This window comes from Pristiophorus japonicus, chromosome 2 (genome assembly GCF_044704955.1).
Source record: "Pristiophorus japonicus isolate sPriJap1 chromosome 2, sPriJap1.hap1, whole genome shotgun sequence".
NCBI classification, from domain to species: Eukaryota; Metazoa; Chordata; class Chondrichthyes; family Pristiophoridae; genus Pristiophorus; species Pristiophorus japonicus.
In genome coordinates, this window is record NC_091978.1 from 215,974,649 (window position 1) to 215,993,285 (window position 18,637).

At 42.6% G+C, this 18,637-nt stretch overlaps 1 protein-coding gene across 1 annotated transcript in view; it reads left to right on the plus strand.

Annotated features, from left to right (window-relative positions):
* rab28 (RAB28, member RAS oncogene family) overlaps positions 1 to 18,637 on the plus strand; it is a 337,454-nt gene that overhangs the window by 68,326 nt on the left and 250,491 nt on the right. Inside the window, exon 4 of the mRNA XM_070861390.1 lies at positions 9,877 to 10,006. Coding sequence (XP_070717491.1) covers positions 9,877 to 10,006 — 130 coding nt within the window. The remainder of the gene's footprint in view (positions 1 to 9,876; positions 10,007 to 18,637) is intronic.

Genomic DNA, 18,637 nt, shown 5'->3' on the forward strand with positions numbered 1-18,637 from the left:
CTCGCTCTCTTTCTTTCTTTCCAATCCCAGTCTATTTCCACCCCAGTCTCTTCTCCCTCCAACCCCCCTCCCCTCCAGTCTCTCCTCGCTCGCTCCCTCCCCCCCCCCACCTCCCTTTCTCTCTCTCCTTTCGATCCTCTCTTCTCCCCCCAGCCACCAACAGATCCAGTTCTCCCCTGGAGCTGAATAAAATATGGCCACGCTGCAATTGTTGAAAAATACGCATACACGGCTCTGGGATATTGTGCGCAAGCGCAGAAGGCCACAAAATGTGGTAATGTGGATAACCACACCGTTTAAATTCGGTATCCCAGGGCTCAGGGTCAAACCTGTAGCAGGTTCCAAAGTGCAGGCACTGACTTAGGTCCAGCACGCAAGCGCCGAAGCCCATTCCAGCGGGACTAAAGAACGAGCTTGTGGGATGTGATTGAAAAGCACGCCTGTGTGCTGGAATCCTCTCCTGCGGGTCTATGCAGCCTGCAACGCCAGGTGCCCGGCAGCCTTGAGATAACTGCATAGCCTTGCAGCTTAGGGGGAACAGTGCACCTAACACCTGCCTAATTTTTGCTTTATGTCCAACTTTTTTCCAACTGTTGCAATGTTAAACATAGTGGGGTAGAGTTTCTGCTTTGGGCGCAATCGGCAATCTAGTAAGAGAGTCTAGTTCACTACCTGTGAGTGACCTGATTTTAAACTGAAAATTACTTTAAAAAAAAAACTATACTGAACTATTTACTAGTTTCATTGGGCTCAATTTTCCACAATTATCTGTGCCCTTTTTTTGGCACCACCGTTTTATTTGGAGTAAATTCAAATCTTCTAGTATCCCCAAAGTTTCTGCGCTAGCGTAATTCACTTAGGTAGGATTTTTTTAGGCTACGATTTTTTTTACCTCATTGGGGGCATAACCTGCCACCCGCACCAATTCTGGCCATTTAAGCAAGTTTGGCCAGCTCCGATTTATTCCAATTTTTCTTAGGACGGCATATGTGATCACTCCGGAAAAACCTTCTGGGCAGTTAACAAAATCGGTGCAGGTAAGAGAATCAGTGCAGCAGATGCAATTCCACGGCCCGGGCAGCAGAGGGCGGGGGTGAGGGGGGCGGGGACACAGAGGAAAGGGGAGAGGCGGGGTGGTGGGGGGGGGGAGACCTTTCAGCCAGGGTTAGGAGTGGCACCCGGCACCGGCAGGGGAGGGAAGCTTTTTGGCCAGGGTTAGGAGCGGCACCGGGAGGGGGCGGGGGTGAGGGGGATAGACTTTTAATGCAGGAATGCTGCTGCAAGGTGTTTGTGTGGGTTGCTGTGAGTTGGCCAGAATGTGTTATATGTTTCACTTTCCAGCCTCAGCCCGCAGTGTGTCCCTTGTTACCCTGGCAACCCGATCTTTTTGGTGCAAATCTTAGGCTCCATCCCCCAAAGCTAAAGGACAGGTTAGGCAGCACTAAAATCAACAATTAAAACGGAGAAAGTTGGATGATTTTTTTGGGGCGTAGTTGGGCCCCAAAAAAACGGGCATTCAAGTCTGCCAAAAAAACGGCTTTGGGGAAAATTGAGCCCATTGTACACTAGTGAGTTTCAAAACTTTAAAAATGTGGCTACTAGTGCCTTTGTACCAAAACAAACAAGCTTACTATGAATAACCTCCTCACAAGGGCACAGTCGGTGGAAATTCATCATGCTCATTAATTTGATCTGTGGGCCTGGCCAGTTTTGTGCGTGGAGCTGGCTTCCAGCGCTTTGTTTTTTTAAACCATTATTCAAGAGTGCAGAAACTCCATTTATGTTCGACCTAACTTATGTTTAAAATTCCTCGATCTTTTATATTCGCCGAAGTCAGGTTAATTGCGCTGGTAAAGCCAGCGCAAAATAGCGGACACACTCGGCCATTATATTAGTGCAAATTGGCCTGTTTGTGATATAAAATTAGAATAACGAAATGCGATAGAAAAGCTTGAAATCAACGGGAATAATTTCAAAAATAATTTCACTTGTAGATGGGAAGCATATTTGCCTTTAACAACTAAGAAAAGAAGTGCTAAATAATTTTAATTGCAACTGCATTCAGGTATTTAAGAACTCTCACACATGTTAAGCTTTAGATAAATAAAACTGAGTTATTGTTTCTGACGTTCACAAGATTGGTGGAATAGTATTAGAAGTATGTTTCTTTGTGAGGAGAATAAAGTAAATTTATCTCTGAAATTTTGGACTCAAACAAAATAAGTTAAATGTACAAAGACAAAATAAGATGTAAACAGAAATGTTTCTATAAATTAAAAACATTTAATACACAAATAAACAGGATTGAATACAAGGAACAACTAAAGAAATGAAGGCTGCTATTAAATCAACAAAAAGGCTAATAGAAAAAAGAGTCGTAGACAACTTTGGCAGTAATGGGAAGAGCTGTTATGTGAAGAGTCAGAGAACTATCAAAGACTGTTGGGTCATTGAAGGATGTTCAAGGACAGGTTATAAAGGACCACGACGTATGGCAGAAATATTAAATGATTACTTTGTATCAGTCTTCACCCTTGAAGATGATGCGCAAATATTAGAATTTAATAATACTAGTTTTGTTAGTAACATTGGGCTCAATTTTCCCAGGTCATTTGCGCGTTTTTTTTTGCGCGCGCCGTTTTTTCTGGTATATTTATTTTTTTCAAAATTTCCCCCAGCGATCTGTGTTGGTGTAACTGAGTTAGTTACGATTTTTCTAGGTGAGTTTCTTTTGACGTAATGTCTGTGCCGGTTTTCATAATTTTTTGCACTTTGGCCAAAAGATTTTCCTCCTAGGTCATCCATTCCCAAAAAACCTTCTGGTGAGTTAGCAGAAAGCAGCGCACATTGAGAATCGGCGCTGAAAGATGCCATTGTTTTCAATCGAGGATTTTGGAGAGAGTCAAGAATACTCTGAAAATCAATAATAAGTTCAACAACTTTTACCTGTCAATGTAGTAAAGGGAAGTTTTTTGGATTTCAGAAGTTTTCATTTCTTTTCTTACTCACACGCCACAACCGACCATCTTCAAGCAGGGCTGGAGGGTCGTAGCTTTGGCCGGCAGAATCGGCCCTGCGCCCGGACACGGGCTCGGGGCTCGGCTGGAAAACAAGCCCTGGGTGGAGGGGTGGGGGGGTGCCGACTAATCGGAAGGCTTATGCACTGAGCCCGGGAAGCGAGGTGCCGATCGGGAGACTTCTGAAGACTGCAATGAGTTTGGGGGGTGGGTGGGTGGGCGAAGTGGGGGGTGGGCGGGCGGAGTGGGGGAGAGGGAGGTGCCGATCGGAAGGCTTATGCACACTGAGCCCGGGGAGGGCAGTACCAATCGGAAGGCTTCTGAAGACTGCAATGCGTTTGGGGGAGGGTGGAGGGTCGGGGGATTGGGGGGGGGGGGGGAAGAGAGAGAGAGAGAGAGAGAGAGAGAAGAGGAGAAGTCACAATACTACAATTATTTGGGGGGGGTGGAGAGAAGGGGAGAGGTCACAAGACTGCAATTAGTGTGGGGGGGAGAGAAGAGAAGTTTAAATAATTGAACAAATAATGGAAATGATTCAGTTTTAATGTAAAATATATATTTTTCAAAAGTTTAACGAACAGTTTGTACTTAAGTTAACTTTAATAAAATTATTCTTGTATCAAACTTTAAAGTTTTCAGTTACATAGAAACATAGAAAATAGATGCAGGAGTAGGCCATTCGGCCCTTCGAGCCTGCACCACCATTCAATATCATGGCTGATCATTCACCTCAGTACCCCTTTCCTGCTTTCTCTCCATACCCCTTGATCCCTTTAGCTGTAAGGGCCATATCTAACTCCCTCTTGAATATATCCAATGAACTGGCATCAACAACTCTCTGCGGTAGGGAATTCCACAGGTTAACAACTCTCTGAGTAAAGAAGTTTCTCCTCATCTCAGTCCTAAATGGCTTACCCCTTATCCTTAGATTGTGTCCTCTGGTTCTGGACTTCCCCAACATCAGAAACATTCTTCCTGCATCTAACCTGTTCAGTCCCGTCAGAATTTTATATGTTTCTATGAGATCCCCTCTCATTCTTCTAAACTCCAGTGAATACAGGCCCAGTCGATCCAGTCTCTCCTCATATGTCAGTCCTGCTATCCCGGGAATAAGTCTGGTGAACCTTCGCAGCACTCCCTCAATAGCAAGAACGTCCTTCCTCAGATTAGGAGACCAAAACTGAACACAATATTCCAGGTGAGGCCTCACTAAGGCCCTGTACAACTGCAGTAAGACCTCACTGCTCCTATACTCAAATCCCCTAGCTATGAAGGCCAACATACCGTATGTCGCCTTCACCGCCTGCTGTACCTACATGCCAACTTTCAATGACTGATGTTCCTTGACACCCAGGTCTCGTTGCACCTCCCCTTTTCCTAATCTTCCACCATTCAGATAATATTCTGCCTTCGTGTTTTTGCCCCCAAAGTGGATAACCTCATATTTATCCACATTATACTGCATCTGCCATGCATTTGCCCACTCACCTAACCTATCCAATTCACCCTGCAGCCTCTTAGCGTCCTTCTCACAGCTCACACCGCCACCCAGCTTAGTGTCATCTGCAAACTTGGAGATATTACACTCAATCATTAACAAACTTTAAGATCACTTACTAATAAACGTGTAAATTTACATAACTTACAAAAAACCTTTGCAAAGAAAGGCTGCACCATCTCTCCTCCACCTTATTCTAAGACCGCCCGCTCCACTTGTTCTTGGTGACTCCACCACCCCTACCTGCAGGCGGTGGCGCAGTGTTTCTTGACTTGGTACCAAGCTTATTCTTTCTAACATCTCAGGTAGTGAGCACCTGTTGAGGGGTTGGGGCAGGCGGCAATGTGGAGGGCATGGTTTGGGGCTCTTCAGAGGCTGGTGTGGGGATTGGAGTGGGAATGGCAGTTGATTCTGTCAATGGGTGCGGGGTCTCGGCGTGTTCCCTTATTGCAGCAGCTAACTCCAACTTGCCATCCCTCATGCGCCCTGACAGTGTCTCAACGACCTGCAACATTCCCTCCCTCATATTGAGCAAAACTGTCTCAACTACCTGCAACATTCCCTCCCTCATGTTCAGTGATAGTGTTTGCACCATCTCGGACATTCCCTCCCTGATGTTCACTGACAGCGCAGCACCTATCTGTGACATTCCCTCCCTCATGGTCACTGACATAGTTCCCATTTCCCGTGAGATTGCTGTTACTTCTCCCGACAGTCCCGCTACCTCATCACCCACTCCACTGATGGTGTGGTCGCGTAAGGTCAATGCTCTCCCCACTCATTGCCATCATCTGAAGCACATCTCTTAGATCCTGCACCTCAGGAGAGTGCGGTCCAGCTCTCCTGCCACTTCTCCCCACGGGTGTGGTTCGCACCCCACCACTGAGACACGCAGCCTGGGACGGTGGAGCCCTGGGTGGGCCTGGCTGCACCCCCCCCCCCCCCCCCCACTGGAACCCGCAGCCTCAAAAGGTGGGGCCCTGGGTGTGCCCTGTTGCACCACACTACTGGGACCCACAGTCTCGGACATTCAGAAACCATGGAATGTCCCACCAGTACTCAAACCACTAGTCACGGAAGGGGCTGTCACTGCAATGAGCGGCACCTCCTCCAAAGTCAATAAAATAGTGGGGGCTTCATCCAGCTCCATCCCCTCCCCCTCCCCCTCACCCCCATGTTCTTCATCTGGAAGGTTGGATTCGAAGATGTTATCCTGTTCAGGCTGGTTCTCGTCTGAATTTTCTTCTACATCGTCAGGGTCGGCCTCAAGTTCTGCAAAAAATAACAGAACACAGACAAATGATTTGCAGCAGATAAGGGGGCAGTGTGGGTGGCATGAGTAGGCGCACACAGTGCAGGCCAGGCAGCAGGCTGATTTGAAGGACCACGATGAATGATAGCACATGACATCAACCGAAGCGTAGCTGACGGAGACATCCCCAGGAACCGAAGGATAGCTAGCCCGCGCAGTACTTAACATTTAGCAAAGTCAGACTGTAGAATTTGCAGAACTTACCCTCTCTCTCTCTCGAGTGTGGGCCCAGCTTGTGCAGTGGTGATTGCTTTTCTTCAGGTAGGACCCATCAAAGCAGCGACCCTCTCTTCCAAGGGTGTCAGTGGGTGCAGATTTGCTGGGCCTCCTCCTGTTCAGATTCTTTCTCGTTTGTTGTGTGCCACTTTCCTCTGCAAAGATGAAAACATAACTCTTTAGAGAGGGTGTCTTTCTGCTGGGTGGGACATATACAGCTGGTCACATTTATAATTGCAATTCCATTGAATAAATGAAAATATTACTTGCACTAATTTCTTGACCAAGGTCCTGCCACTTCTTTTTACACTGGCCTCCTGATCTCATGTAATCTTCTGCAAATTGGTTGCAGCGTTTCTTCATTTCTTTGGGTGGAACTTTTATGTGACCTCTGCTGGTGTCCAGCTCCTGCCATCTGTTCTCAATCACAGTAACTAGTGTCTCCACTTCATCCTGCAAGAAATTTTTGGTCCTTGCACCGCGTTGCATCTTGTACTGCTGCAGCTCCGATTTTTCCAATGCTGTCACACAGCACTCCTTCTATCACACACAACTGGCTCTTTAAAAAAGGCCGATTGCCAACTCTGAGCTGTTCTGTGCAGCGCGTCCATTGCAACGACATTAAAAACAACTTTTTTTGTCGCGCATGCGCAAAAGGTGCGGCGTCGTTTTTTCAATGCAGACAGCTGGCTCCACCCCCCGAGGCGACTGGTCACATTGCGCAGCGCCAAATTTGAATTATAGATCAGGGGAAACTGGCAAAATATTTCCAGTGCATTTCTGGCCTAGAAAAACGGGCGTAACTCTGGCAATACACCAGAAAACGGGCTTGGGCAAAATTGAGCCTAATAACATAGATAACCATATTGTTTTAGAAAGAATTAAGAACTTGAAAATAGATAGAGAAGCCTTGCCGGATGATAGCCACCTGAGGATCCTCCGGGAGATGGGACATGTGCTGTGCGAGCCCCTGGCCTGTACTTTTAATAGCTCACTGCACTCTGGAATGTTTCCTGCAGATTGGAAGGAGGCTAATGTAGTCCCCATTTTTAAAAAAGGTGACAAGACGGACCTGGGTAACTATAGGCCCATCAGTTTAACATCAGTAATAGGTAAGATGCTTGAAAGAATCATAAGGGATGCAATATATGAATACTTGGATAGGGACACCCAACATGGCTTCATAAAAAAGAGGTCATGTCTTACGAATCTAATTGTATTTTTTGAAGAAGTTACAAAGTTGATGGATGAGCGAAGCCCAGTAGACAATTGTCTACTTAGATTTCCAAAAAGCTTTTGATAAGGTACCGCATAAGTGGCTTCTCTAAGATTGGAGCCTCTAATATTAGTGATAATATATTGAGTTGGATTCAGAACTGGCTGACAGGACGCAGGCAAAAAATAGTAATAGATGGATTAGGATCTGTTTGGAGACCAGTCACCAGTGGTGTCCAGCAGGGATCAGTGTTAGGACCGTTGCTTTTTACTATTTTTATTAATGATCTGGCTTTATGGGTTGGGTGCACAATTTGAAAATTTGCAGATGTGATACCAAGAGCTGTGCAAGTGTTAGAACTGTTGAAGATGCTTGTTTGCTTCAGGCAAATCTTAACGTGTTGGGAGACTGGGCTCAAGACTGGCAAATTATGTTTAAGTTAGATAAGTGCAATGTAATGCATGTGGGCAAGGCAAATGCTCAACATTCATACACCCTTCAGGGAACGGCATTAAAGATGGAGGAGACATTTGGGCATTCTCGTGCATACATCCTTAAAGGTACACAAGCAATGCCATGCAGTGGTAGCTAGAACAAATAAGGTGTTGGGGTGTATCCACAGGACAATTGAGTATAAGATGAGGCGTACTGTTTTGTCCTTGTACAAGACCTTAGTCAGGCCGCACTTGGAATACTGTGTCCAGTTTTGGTCTCCTCACATGGTGGTTGATATTGAGGCTCTGGAAAGGGTGCAGAAGAGGGCCACTAAACTAATTCCAAGTCTAAAGCATCTTAGTTATCAAGATAGGCTAAAAGAGTTGGGACTGTATACCTTAGAGCAGCGTAGATTATTTGGATAAGATAATGAAGGGAATAGACGGTGTTCCAGCTGACAGTTTATTTCAATTAAATAGGTTAGGCAGGAGCAGGGATCACAAATTTAAGTTGTATAGGGCTAGATCTAGGTTAGATGTCAGGAGGTGATTCTTTTCCCAGAGAATAAGCTGCCGTTTCATGTGGTGGATGCAGACTCGTTGAGTCCTTCAAGCGAAAGCTGGATTTGTTTCTGGCTGGGGCAGAGATCACCTCTTACAGAAGGTAGGTACTGCAGGGAATTCAAGGTCAGAGTGATCTCCTGGACTAGTTTTGATTTGCTAGATGGATCGAAGAGGAATTTCCCAGATTTATTTCCCCCAAATTGGACTGGGTTTTTTATCTTTTTTTTGCTTCACCCAGGAGATCACAAGGATTCAGGTTGGGTGGAGTGTACATGTTGTGATACACAAGGTATCGCAAGTGTGTGGGATGGGCTCAATGGACCAGATGGTCTTTACCTGTCCGTCATTGTTCGTACGTTTGGAAGTCAGAAGGATGCATCTTTTAAGTCTGAGTAGTTCTTGCTTATGTGTCTTGACGTAGGAGAAAGCCCTATATTCTTTGGGTGATACCACTGACACTGAGCAATACGGTTAGGGATTATATAGAAATATTACCTCGTCTGAATATTCTTTTTCTATTAAAACCGTAAAGAAAATGATTGTATGTATATTGGTGTGGAAGGGGGAGAAGTAGTATTTTCGAAGTGTCCTTCCAACCTAATAAACTTTGTTTCTTTAAATTACTTTAAAAAAGTTTCCGAATTTTTTGGCAATAATTGAATATTATTTCTCCTCCTCCATAGAGGAGTGCCATTGAAAGTCTCCAAATTCACAGGGGAACTTGTTGGCGTGCAAATACATATGCTCCTACAAGATTTTATCAGAACAAGGATGACAATTGGAATGAGTCGGAATCGAGAAACATTTTGGCTGTCTTTTTGTTTAGTACTAATCGACTGTACTGCAAAATGTTGACTGTTAAAATGCATGTTTAAAGTAACATATCACCTCCATTGTGTTATGAAGCACAAAGATGTTTAAAGTCTGACTGAAATATGAAAGTCAGTGCTAAAATGTAATATTTATTATGTGCTATGAAAGGTATATTGCAATCATTGTATGTGTTGTATCTATTTTATTAATAACTTACCCTTGGTCATTAAGGCTTTTTAGCATGTATGCTAACATTGTGGATGTGATGTGTATGCCTCCCTGGACTGATTTGTGGTAAGTAAACCATAGGAAATTTTAGGGATTTTTAAAATCAATTCATGACCCATAAAAAATATGGGAATTTACTGGTGAAAGTTTGGAAAAACTGTTATAAAGATACCACTGTATATGTTGCATAATTTTATTTGATCAGTAATGTCCTCATTGTGTAATGTAATAAGCTGCTAAAACAGGGATGCCAAATATTGTAATCTAACAGCTTTATAATCATGCTAATGAAAGAAGTATTTTCTTTAGCAGTCTGTTTTTATTGTTCATGGACACATTACAATGACAGTAATTAACATGGAATTTGTGTTTCAAAGCAAATGTTGGCCCTGAAAGCAATTCTCCAGCAGTGTTATCTGAAGCTGAACCTGATAAAATGGTCTTGGATTTGTTGACTGTGCCAACTTATGCAACTTTACATGTGCCATCATTGTTTGTTTTCTGAACCAAAGCTAATGGTATGGTTATTTCTTCTGAAGTGACTAATGTGCTGTTTCATTGTTTCCACCCTACCCCAGGGTGTCTTATTGGTGTACGATATCACAAACTACCAGAGTTTTGAAAACCTTGAAGATTGGTATGCCGCAGTGAAGAAAGTAAATGATGAATCCGAACAACAACCTGTGGTTGCATTAGTTGGAAATAAAAGTAAGTAACTTGTTAATTTAAATAATAAATTAATTGTTTCTTTAAATATTAGATAATATTTACAGACAAACTCACTTTAAGGACATTGCACTATATAAGCAGTTTCTGATGCCTTTAAATATGAAATCCAGAGTCAGAAAAGTTTTTTGGCTCATTATGCCTGTTCCATTCAGAGACAATGCAAGATTACACTATCATGAATGCCCTCCAGCCCCCACCTACAGATTTCCGACATTAATTCCTTTATTTCCCTTTTAAAATAAAAAGTAGCGAGCAGTGTTACTTTCCCAATATCCTTACCCTTCCAGATCAATATAATTCCATATCCCTTTTAAAGATAAAAACATAAAATCCTGGAAATACTCAGCAGGTCAGGCAGCATCTATGGAGAAAGAAACAGAGTTCATAGGCCAAAAATTGTAGTCGGACGCTTCCCATGGGCGGATGCCTCCAACCAAAATTTTTTTTAACAAAAGTACCTGTTGGTCCCGGAGGAACGATCACGTGCTCAGAGGCCTAGATGTGCAGGCCAGCGCAGAGGCCCATGCATCCCAGGAGCATAAGCACTTCCTGGGATCACGTGAGCCTGGATCACCAATCACAATATAGTATTTTCATTCATAGTAATGGGTGTTCTTATCAATGAGAATACCCCTAAAATACAAAACTACGCACACGAATAAAAAGAATACTTCACTTTTTCAAAAAAAGTAATAGAAATTAAATTAAATTCAATGTTTTCTTAAAAAAAACTTTTTTTCAAAATTAAAAAAAAATTAATAGTGTTAAACATAAACTTACCTTCATGGGCAGGGTTTTTAATATAAAAATAAGTAATAACATTTATTTTTCCATCTTTTAAAACTCTTACACTGATAAAAGCAGGTCTTACGCCTGCATTTACCAGGCATAAGAGATGAAGAACATTCGCTGTGCAAGAATTGGGCAAATAGCCCAAATCTCCGCCCGCGAAGGCCCTTCTCCTGGGGAGGTGTGCGATCTGTCAGTTTGACAGATCGCAAGTGCTGGGTTTAGGTGCATGCGCTTCGCGTGCCTATACCGGGGCACGTGCACATCGTATGCACCCGGAGAGGCCGCAATTCACGGCCCAATGTCTCAGGTCTGGAGGCGCTAACTCTGTTTCTCGCTCCATAGACGCAGCCTGACCTGATGAGTATTTCCAGCAATTTCTGTTTTTATTTCCGATTTCTAGCATCCACAGTATTTTGCTTTTGTATTAGTGTCCCTTTTAAGGATATGAACTGACCCCGAAGCACAACTTTTTTTTCAGTGTCTGTTCCACATGTCTACTATCCATTGGTGAAGAAAAGCTTTTTCTTAAATCAACCTGGTTTAACATTTGCGATTTGCACTTCAATCTATAAGCATATATGCCCAGGTTTAATAGCATGCTTCTATATCTTCAATTATTTTTGAGGCCTGTGTTCCCTCAGTCCATAGTTTAGTTGCTGGCCATCGTAATTTAATCCCTAAAGCCGAGAATCATCCTGGTTAGTTTTCTCACTGTTTCTAATGCATCTATATCTTTTTGTGGTAGGGTGACCAAAACTGGAGAGTATATTCCAAAATTGGGCTCATCACCCCCTGATGAATCCCAGAATCTGATTTCCCTTTTTGATGACTACTTCACAATGATCTGAGACTTTCAGTCTATGCTCAATGGTTACTTCCAAAACCTTTTCTTTATCAACCTCTGACTGAGTTTGCAAAATAGGAGTCTGTCCTATTGCACACATGCTTACTATTGCCTGTCCTAAATGCATTAACCTATATTTATATCCATATTGATATACATCTGCTGAGCTATACTGTGCTGTGTTGTGCATGTGGTCTTTACTTTTTTGCTGATTTTTTGTTCTTATCAAAATGACGGAGGTTGGTATTGGGGACTACAGTATATTTGGTCTCACTTTTCAGACTCCATATCTGTATCGAACTTGAGTTGGATACTCAACAGTGTGCGTTTTTGAAAATATTTTTCCACTCCAATTTCCTCCTCCTGTTAAGATGCAGTTCCACTGGTATTGATTACTGTTTGGTACCTTGCCACATTGACATGTTTTATGTTTGAGCCTAAACAGTTCGTGTTGACCAGGTATCCTATTATGTGGGGCTCATAACCAAGCCAAATTCTGTTTTTACCCCACAACATTTTCTAGCAGGGGCCTTGGATAGCTATGAGGAGCAGAAACCCTAATTGATTTAACAATTCTCCCCCCTACCCTGTCAAGAATTTAAACTGGTCTCTTACATGCGCATGTATTTAGCCTTTAAATCATGCGTTAAACATAGAAACATAGAAACATAGAAAATAGGTGCAGGAGTAGGCCATTCGGCCCTTCTAGCCTGCACCGCCATTCAATGAGTTCATGGCTGAACATTCAACTTCAGTACCCCATTCCTGCTTTCTCGCCATACCCCTTGATCCCCCTAGCAGTAAGGACCTCATCTAACTCCTTTTTGAATATATTTAGTGAATTGGCCTCAACAACTTTCTGTGGTAGAGAATTCCACAGGTTCACCACTCTCTGGGTGAAGAAGTTCCTCCGCATCTCGGTCCTAAATGGCTTACTCCTTATCCTTAGACTGTGACCCCTGGTTCTGGACTTCCCCAACATTGGGAACATTCTTCCTGCATCTAACCTGTCTAACCCCGTCAGAATTTTATATGTTTCTATGAGGTCCCCTCTCATTCTTTGTCTTTGTGGGCCACTTACTTGCATAGAGTACATATCATGGCGTCTCATGGGTCACACACAAAGTTCAAATCAACATTCCAATAATTTGCATTTATCTCAAGCTGTGGATCTTGGCGTTCTGATTGAAGATTTATTTGTCGTTGCGGTAAAAAAACACAGGAACAACCCTTTCCAAACCACAACAAATCAGCGAGTAAAATATATAAATGGCCCCAACCCTGCTGTTTGAATACGCCTCTTTTTAATGTGAAAGACTCCTTTACAAAGTAAGGTCAGTGGGTCTCTAATATGAGATGGATTATTAACCAATTAAAAGAAAGGAAACAGGGTAGTTATGAAAAGAACTAGGTAGCAATAGGGGAGGCATTAAGTGGGGCACCCCAGGGTGATGTGTTGGGACCTGGTATGTGTAAAAAGAAAAATCCTGGAATTGCAGTATCACTGCTAAATAGTTTAAATTTGCAGATAACAAACTGGGAGACTGTAATATGAGAGATGGGAGCCAAGATAACGAGAGCTTGACAAAATTTGCACCTGGGCTCATCAATGGCATTAGTTGACTCGATATCACAATGTCTTAAACAATGTGAGTAGCTAAAAACAAAGTAAATCGGATACTGAGTTATATTTCTAAATCAGTTGAGTTCAAGTCCCAGAGACCATGCTGAAGTTGTGCATTGCTTTGGTCAGGCTGCACCTGTACATTTCTGGTCACCATGATGTGAGGGAAGCATTCAAGAGCTAGAGGCAGTGCAGGGAAAAGAAATGCAGTTCACTTCAGAGTCAAAGGGAAGAGGTATAAGGATTAACTTGGTAAGCTGGGGTTCTTCAGCCTCAAAGGGGATTTCATAGAGGTATATGACATAGGAGCAGGAGTAGGCCATTCAGCCCCTCGAGCCAGTTCCGTCTTTCAATGAGATCATGTCTGATCTGCGACCTAACTCCATATACCTGCCCTTGGCCCATATCCCTTAATACCTTTGGTTCACAAAAAGCTATTCATTTCAGATTTAAAATTAACAATTGATCTAGCATCAATTGCCATTTGCGGAAGAGAGTTCCAAACTTGGATCACCCTTTGTGTATAGAAGTCTTTCCTAATTTCACTTTTGAAAGGTCTGGCTCTAATTCTTAAACTTCCCCTAGTCCGAGCATCTCCAACCAGCGGATATAGTTTCTCTCTATCTGCCCTATCTGTTATCCTTAATATCTTAAAAACTTCGATCAGATCATCCCTTGACTTTTTAAATTCTAGGGAATACAACCCTAATTTGTGTAATCTCTCATTGTAACTTAACCCTTGAAGTCCAGGTATCATTCTGGTAAACCTATGCTGCAGTCCTTCCAAGGCCAATATATCCTTTGTAAGGTGTGGTGCCTAGAACTGCTCACAGTACTCCAGGTGTGGTCTAACCAGGGTTTTGTATAGCTGCAGCATAACCTCTACCCCCTTGTATTCTAATTCTCTAGATATAAAGGCCAGCTTTCCATTAGCCTTTTTAATTATTTTCTGTACCTGTTTATGACATTTTAATGATCTATGTACCTAGACCCCCATGTTTTTTCGGAGCTCCACTTTTTTTAAAGCTTTTAACCATTTAGAAAGTACCCTGTTCTATTCTTTTTAGGTCCAAAGTAGATGACCTCCCATCTGCCTACATTGAAATCCATTTGCCACAGTTTTGACTATTCTCAATCTATCAATATTCTGTTGTAATTTTATGCTTTCATCTACAATGCCGTCTATCTTTGTGTCATAGGTAAATTTGAATATGCGACTTTCTATGCCATCATCTAAGTTAATAAATACTGTGAATAGTTGAGGCCCCCACCCAACGCAGGACACCACTAGTCACATCCTACCAATTTAAGTATCTACCCATTATCCTGACTCTCTGTCTCCTGCCGCTCAGCTAATTTCCTAACCTTAATTGGATAGAGAAGATTAAACAATTCAGGCACACTAGAACAGCAAAACAAAAGGGCACAAGTTCAGGGATGTAAAGGAAACATTTAGGATGGATGTCAGGAAGCATTTCTTTTCACACAGGATAATGCTAGACTGTTGACCAAAAATGGTTGAGGACAAAACACTGGGCTCATTAAAAAGCAACTAAATATTAATGGAAAGGTTTGTTATTTGGGAAGGAGGAGACAAGTTGTGTTGAAAGATCTTCTTCATCCGAGCCTATCCAATGAACTTAAGTTTTAATATGGAACAATGTGAAAAACTCTACAAAAATACTCTTCAGCATTGAAAGGAGATGAATGAGAGTGGATCTTGTAGAGTTATGAAATGTATTTATTAAGTTATATGATATAGCAAGTAGAATCAGAAAGGTTAATTCAGAGCACTGTTTAAAGTTAAACCATGGCTGCGGGGGAAAGTGGATGTTAGTACAAGGGCTGAATTTTCTGGTTAGCATAGTAGAGGTAAAAACTCTGGAATTGTTCAAGAGGCAGTTGGATATAATGGAGGTTTTGTGTACCCCAGCTGTTCGTGGTCAATCAACTCTACCTCAGTTGGAAGGATGATCCTTAGAATTCATTATAAACTTCCCTCCTGGTTAATGTCTGAAATTATTAGAGGAGATTTGGTCAAGTCGTTGTGCATGCCTGTAAATGGAGGGAAATCAGCCGGGTTCTTTTACAGGTGTGCACTCTGACCGGCAGATATTTACAGCGCCCATGCGATCCAGTGTGTCCGGATGCAGATGCAGGAAAATCTACAGAAAGCACTACATATATTCATAAAATGTACCAATTGTTTGTGTTACATAGGACATGCATTGTTGGAGCTACAAGCCACAAAATTTCCAAATTGTACATTTTGCATTGTTACCACTTGGACGAGAAGAAACTGCTGTTGTGTATTCAGGGTCATTTGATTTGCTGTACAGCCATATTTGAGCTAACTTCAAGCTTAATTGAGGGATCATTTGTAAAGTTGCCACTTTGAATAATCCTCACATCATCAAACGTACTGTTTACATCCCTTTGCTGAAGAAATTTGCTTCTGAATACAGTTTAGTCACTTTGACGGAAAGGTACACACTTGTGCTCTTCAGGATACTACTTAATCAGAAGTACGCTGATCAGTGGTATGCTGAATGAAGAAGAAAGTAAGATTGTGTGTTTTCATAGGATAATTTTTCATTTTGAAATGGAGGCATCCTACAAATACCGACAACCACTGCTATTCTGTTACTTTTGAAAATTAATAAATTATGTACATAATTTGACTTGGCAACTATCACTTTACACAATGAGTTACTAGATTATTTTCTTCTGGACATTGAGCTGATGGTGCTGAGGAGAGGCTCCTTTTTACATGGTGAGGAAAGGGAGAGTGTCATAGCTATTCCTCTACGTCCCTAAATTCAGGCACCCCCAATATCAAAACATTTCTTTGTTGACCTGGGCTTTGTGAGAGATTCCTCAATTTGGACAAATGAAGAAGCCTCTATAATATAGATAATCTTGTTTTATATTTTAATTATGTTTTCAATGCAAACCAGCAGATCACCTGTGGCATTGCTAACAATGAGTTGCCGATTGTTATTTTATAATGATGGAAGCGTTTTACCTTGTAATACATAATGTATTAGAAATTATTTGTGGCATTGCTCATGGACAAAAGAGCTCTCTTTTTCTCCCTTTTTTTTCTTATTTTTTGAATTATTTCCATTTTACTCTCTTATTTAAATGTCTGCTCTCCTTTGTGTGTGTCTCTTGTGATTGTTTACTGATTTACCACCTCAGGCAATGTATACTGGATGGAGAGAGGTACTCTGATATGGGGTTGTGTCCATACTGGCAATGCTGAAGCCGTAAGAAAGCAAGGAAACTGGAGTTGCAGCTTCGGAGAGAATGGATGGAGAGGGCTGCAACTTACGAGTGAGGGATTGGCAGGCAGAACCTATCATAAGGTGTGAGAGCACCATTTAGGATCACTCTCCTGAAATTGTGGTATGAGGCCTGGAAGGATTTGGAATTGTTTGGCAGCAACTGGGGAGTTGGAGCAGAGGTGTCTAGGGCACAGTGGGATAAGGAGGCTGGTATCTGAGAGTATTTTGGGAGAGGAGAGAAGGTTGGTGCCTGAGAGTACTTGGAGAAGGGATGGGGATAGGGGTGGATGAAAGAGTCTGAAGGCTGAGATAATTGTGGATCTGAGAGAGCTGGGGCATGGGGATTGCTGGACTTGAGGTAATCAGGGAGAAATGGTATAGGACCATAGATGGAAGCTGAGCCGTAGGAGACAGGGAGCACTAATCGGGTAAATGGGGATGACCGGACCTCAGGATGGAACACAGGTGAGGAGTTTAACAAGAATTTAAAAGGATGGTTAAAAATAAAATGAGAGGAACTGCTATTAAAAATTAGTTAAAATGTCTGTACAGCAAAGCACACAGTCTCCGTAATAAAACAGGGAAGCTGGAGGCAATTGTGCATTGCGAGGAAGCAGACATAGTAGTGATTACAGAGACATGGCTACAGAAAAATCAGGACTGGGAATTGAACATTTCAGGGTTTAACATATTTAGAAAAGATAGAGGAAAAAAGGGGAGTAGCTGTACTTATTAAGGATAACATAAAGGCAGTAGAAAAAAAGTGACGTAGCTGTCAGCAAGACAGAAATAGAATCCATGTGGATAGAGATAAAAGATAATAGGCTAGATTTTCCATTATTTTTGCATGCATACCTCCCACTTAACGTCCATTTTAACGCTGAAATGAGGTGTAACGCCTATATATCGCCTATTTAGGCACAAAATGGAAACTGACACCCATTTCACGGTCACTTATCGCTGAGCATTACTTTCGGCACGTGCATAATGCCGAGAAAAAATAATACCACCAGCCTTTTTTGGGGCGGAATCATCAGAATGGGCGAACCCAATGCCAATAATATTGCCCAGCGTTACTTTTGGCACGTAATTAACGCCGAGATTTAATAATATCGACCGCTCACTTTTTTGTCATAAAAATCACATTTGCCAAAACTAACATCCAGTATATCGCCCATCCTTACTTTCGGCACCTCGCACACAAGATCGCCGACAATATCACTCGCCGAAACAAACTCTGTGGAAAAAGTTGAACTGACCGGAACGACTCTCAGCGGTATGGACGCCATGTTCCAAATTGCAAGTTGCATCATGTAAAAGGCTGCTCTGCTACAACCTCGGGGGAGTTCGGATATACTCTGAAGGTGTTTTAAGGTGATGTGAACATCTGAACAAACATATTATCATACTGTGTGTTATATATGTGAACTTGTATTTACTCTGTACAGCCACCAGAGGGCTCATCCCCTGGAGTCCCAAGGGATCCCATAATCCCTTGGGAGCAGAGGTACTTAAGGAGGCCTCACAGGTTGGAGAGGCATGCTGGAAACCTGCAACAAAAGACGAAGGTCACACTTTACTTTGAGCTCACAGTGTTCAGCCTGACTCTTTCTCCATACACAACAACTGGCGATGAGATACAGATAGCAAACCCAAACATGCAGAGAACAGTGGGCATCCTGGAGAAATTCACAGAGGGAGATGATTGGGAAACTTTTGTGGAGCGACTCGACCAATACTTCATGGCCAACGAACTAGATGGGGAAGAGAGCGCTGCCGAACGAAGGGCGATCCTCCTCACTGTCTGTGTGGCACCAACGTATGGCCTCATGAAGAATCTGTTCAATCCAGCGAAACCCACGGAGAAATCATATGACAATTTGTGCACACTGGTCCAAGAGCATTTGAACCCGAAGGAAAGCGTTCTGATGGCGAGGTACTGGTTCTACACCTACAAAAGATTTGAAGGCCAGGAAGTGGCGAGCTATGTCGCCGAGCTAAGACACCTTGCAGGACATTGCGAATTTGGAGCACATGCTCAGAGACTTTTTCGTAGTTGGCAT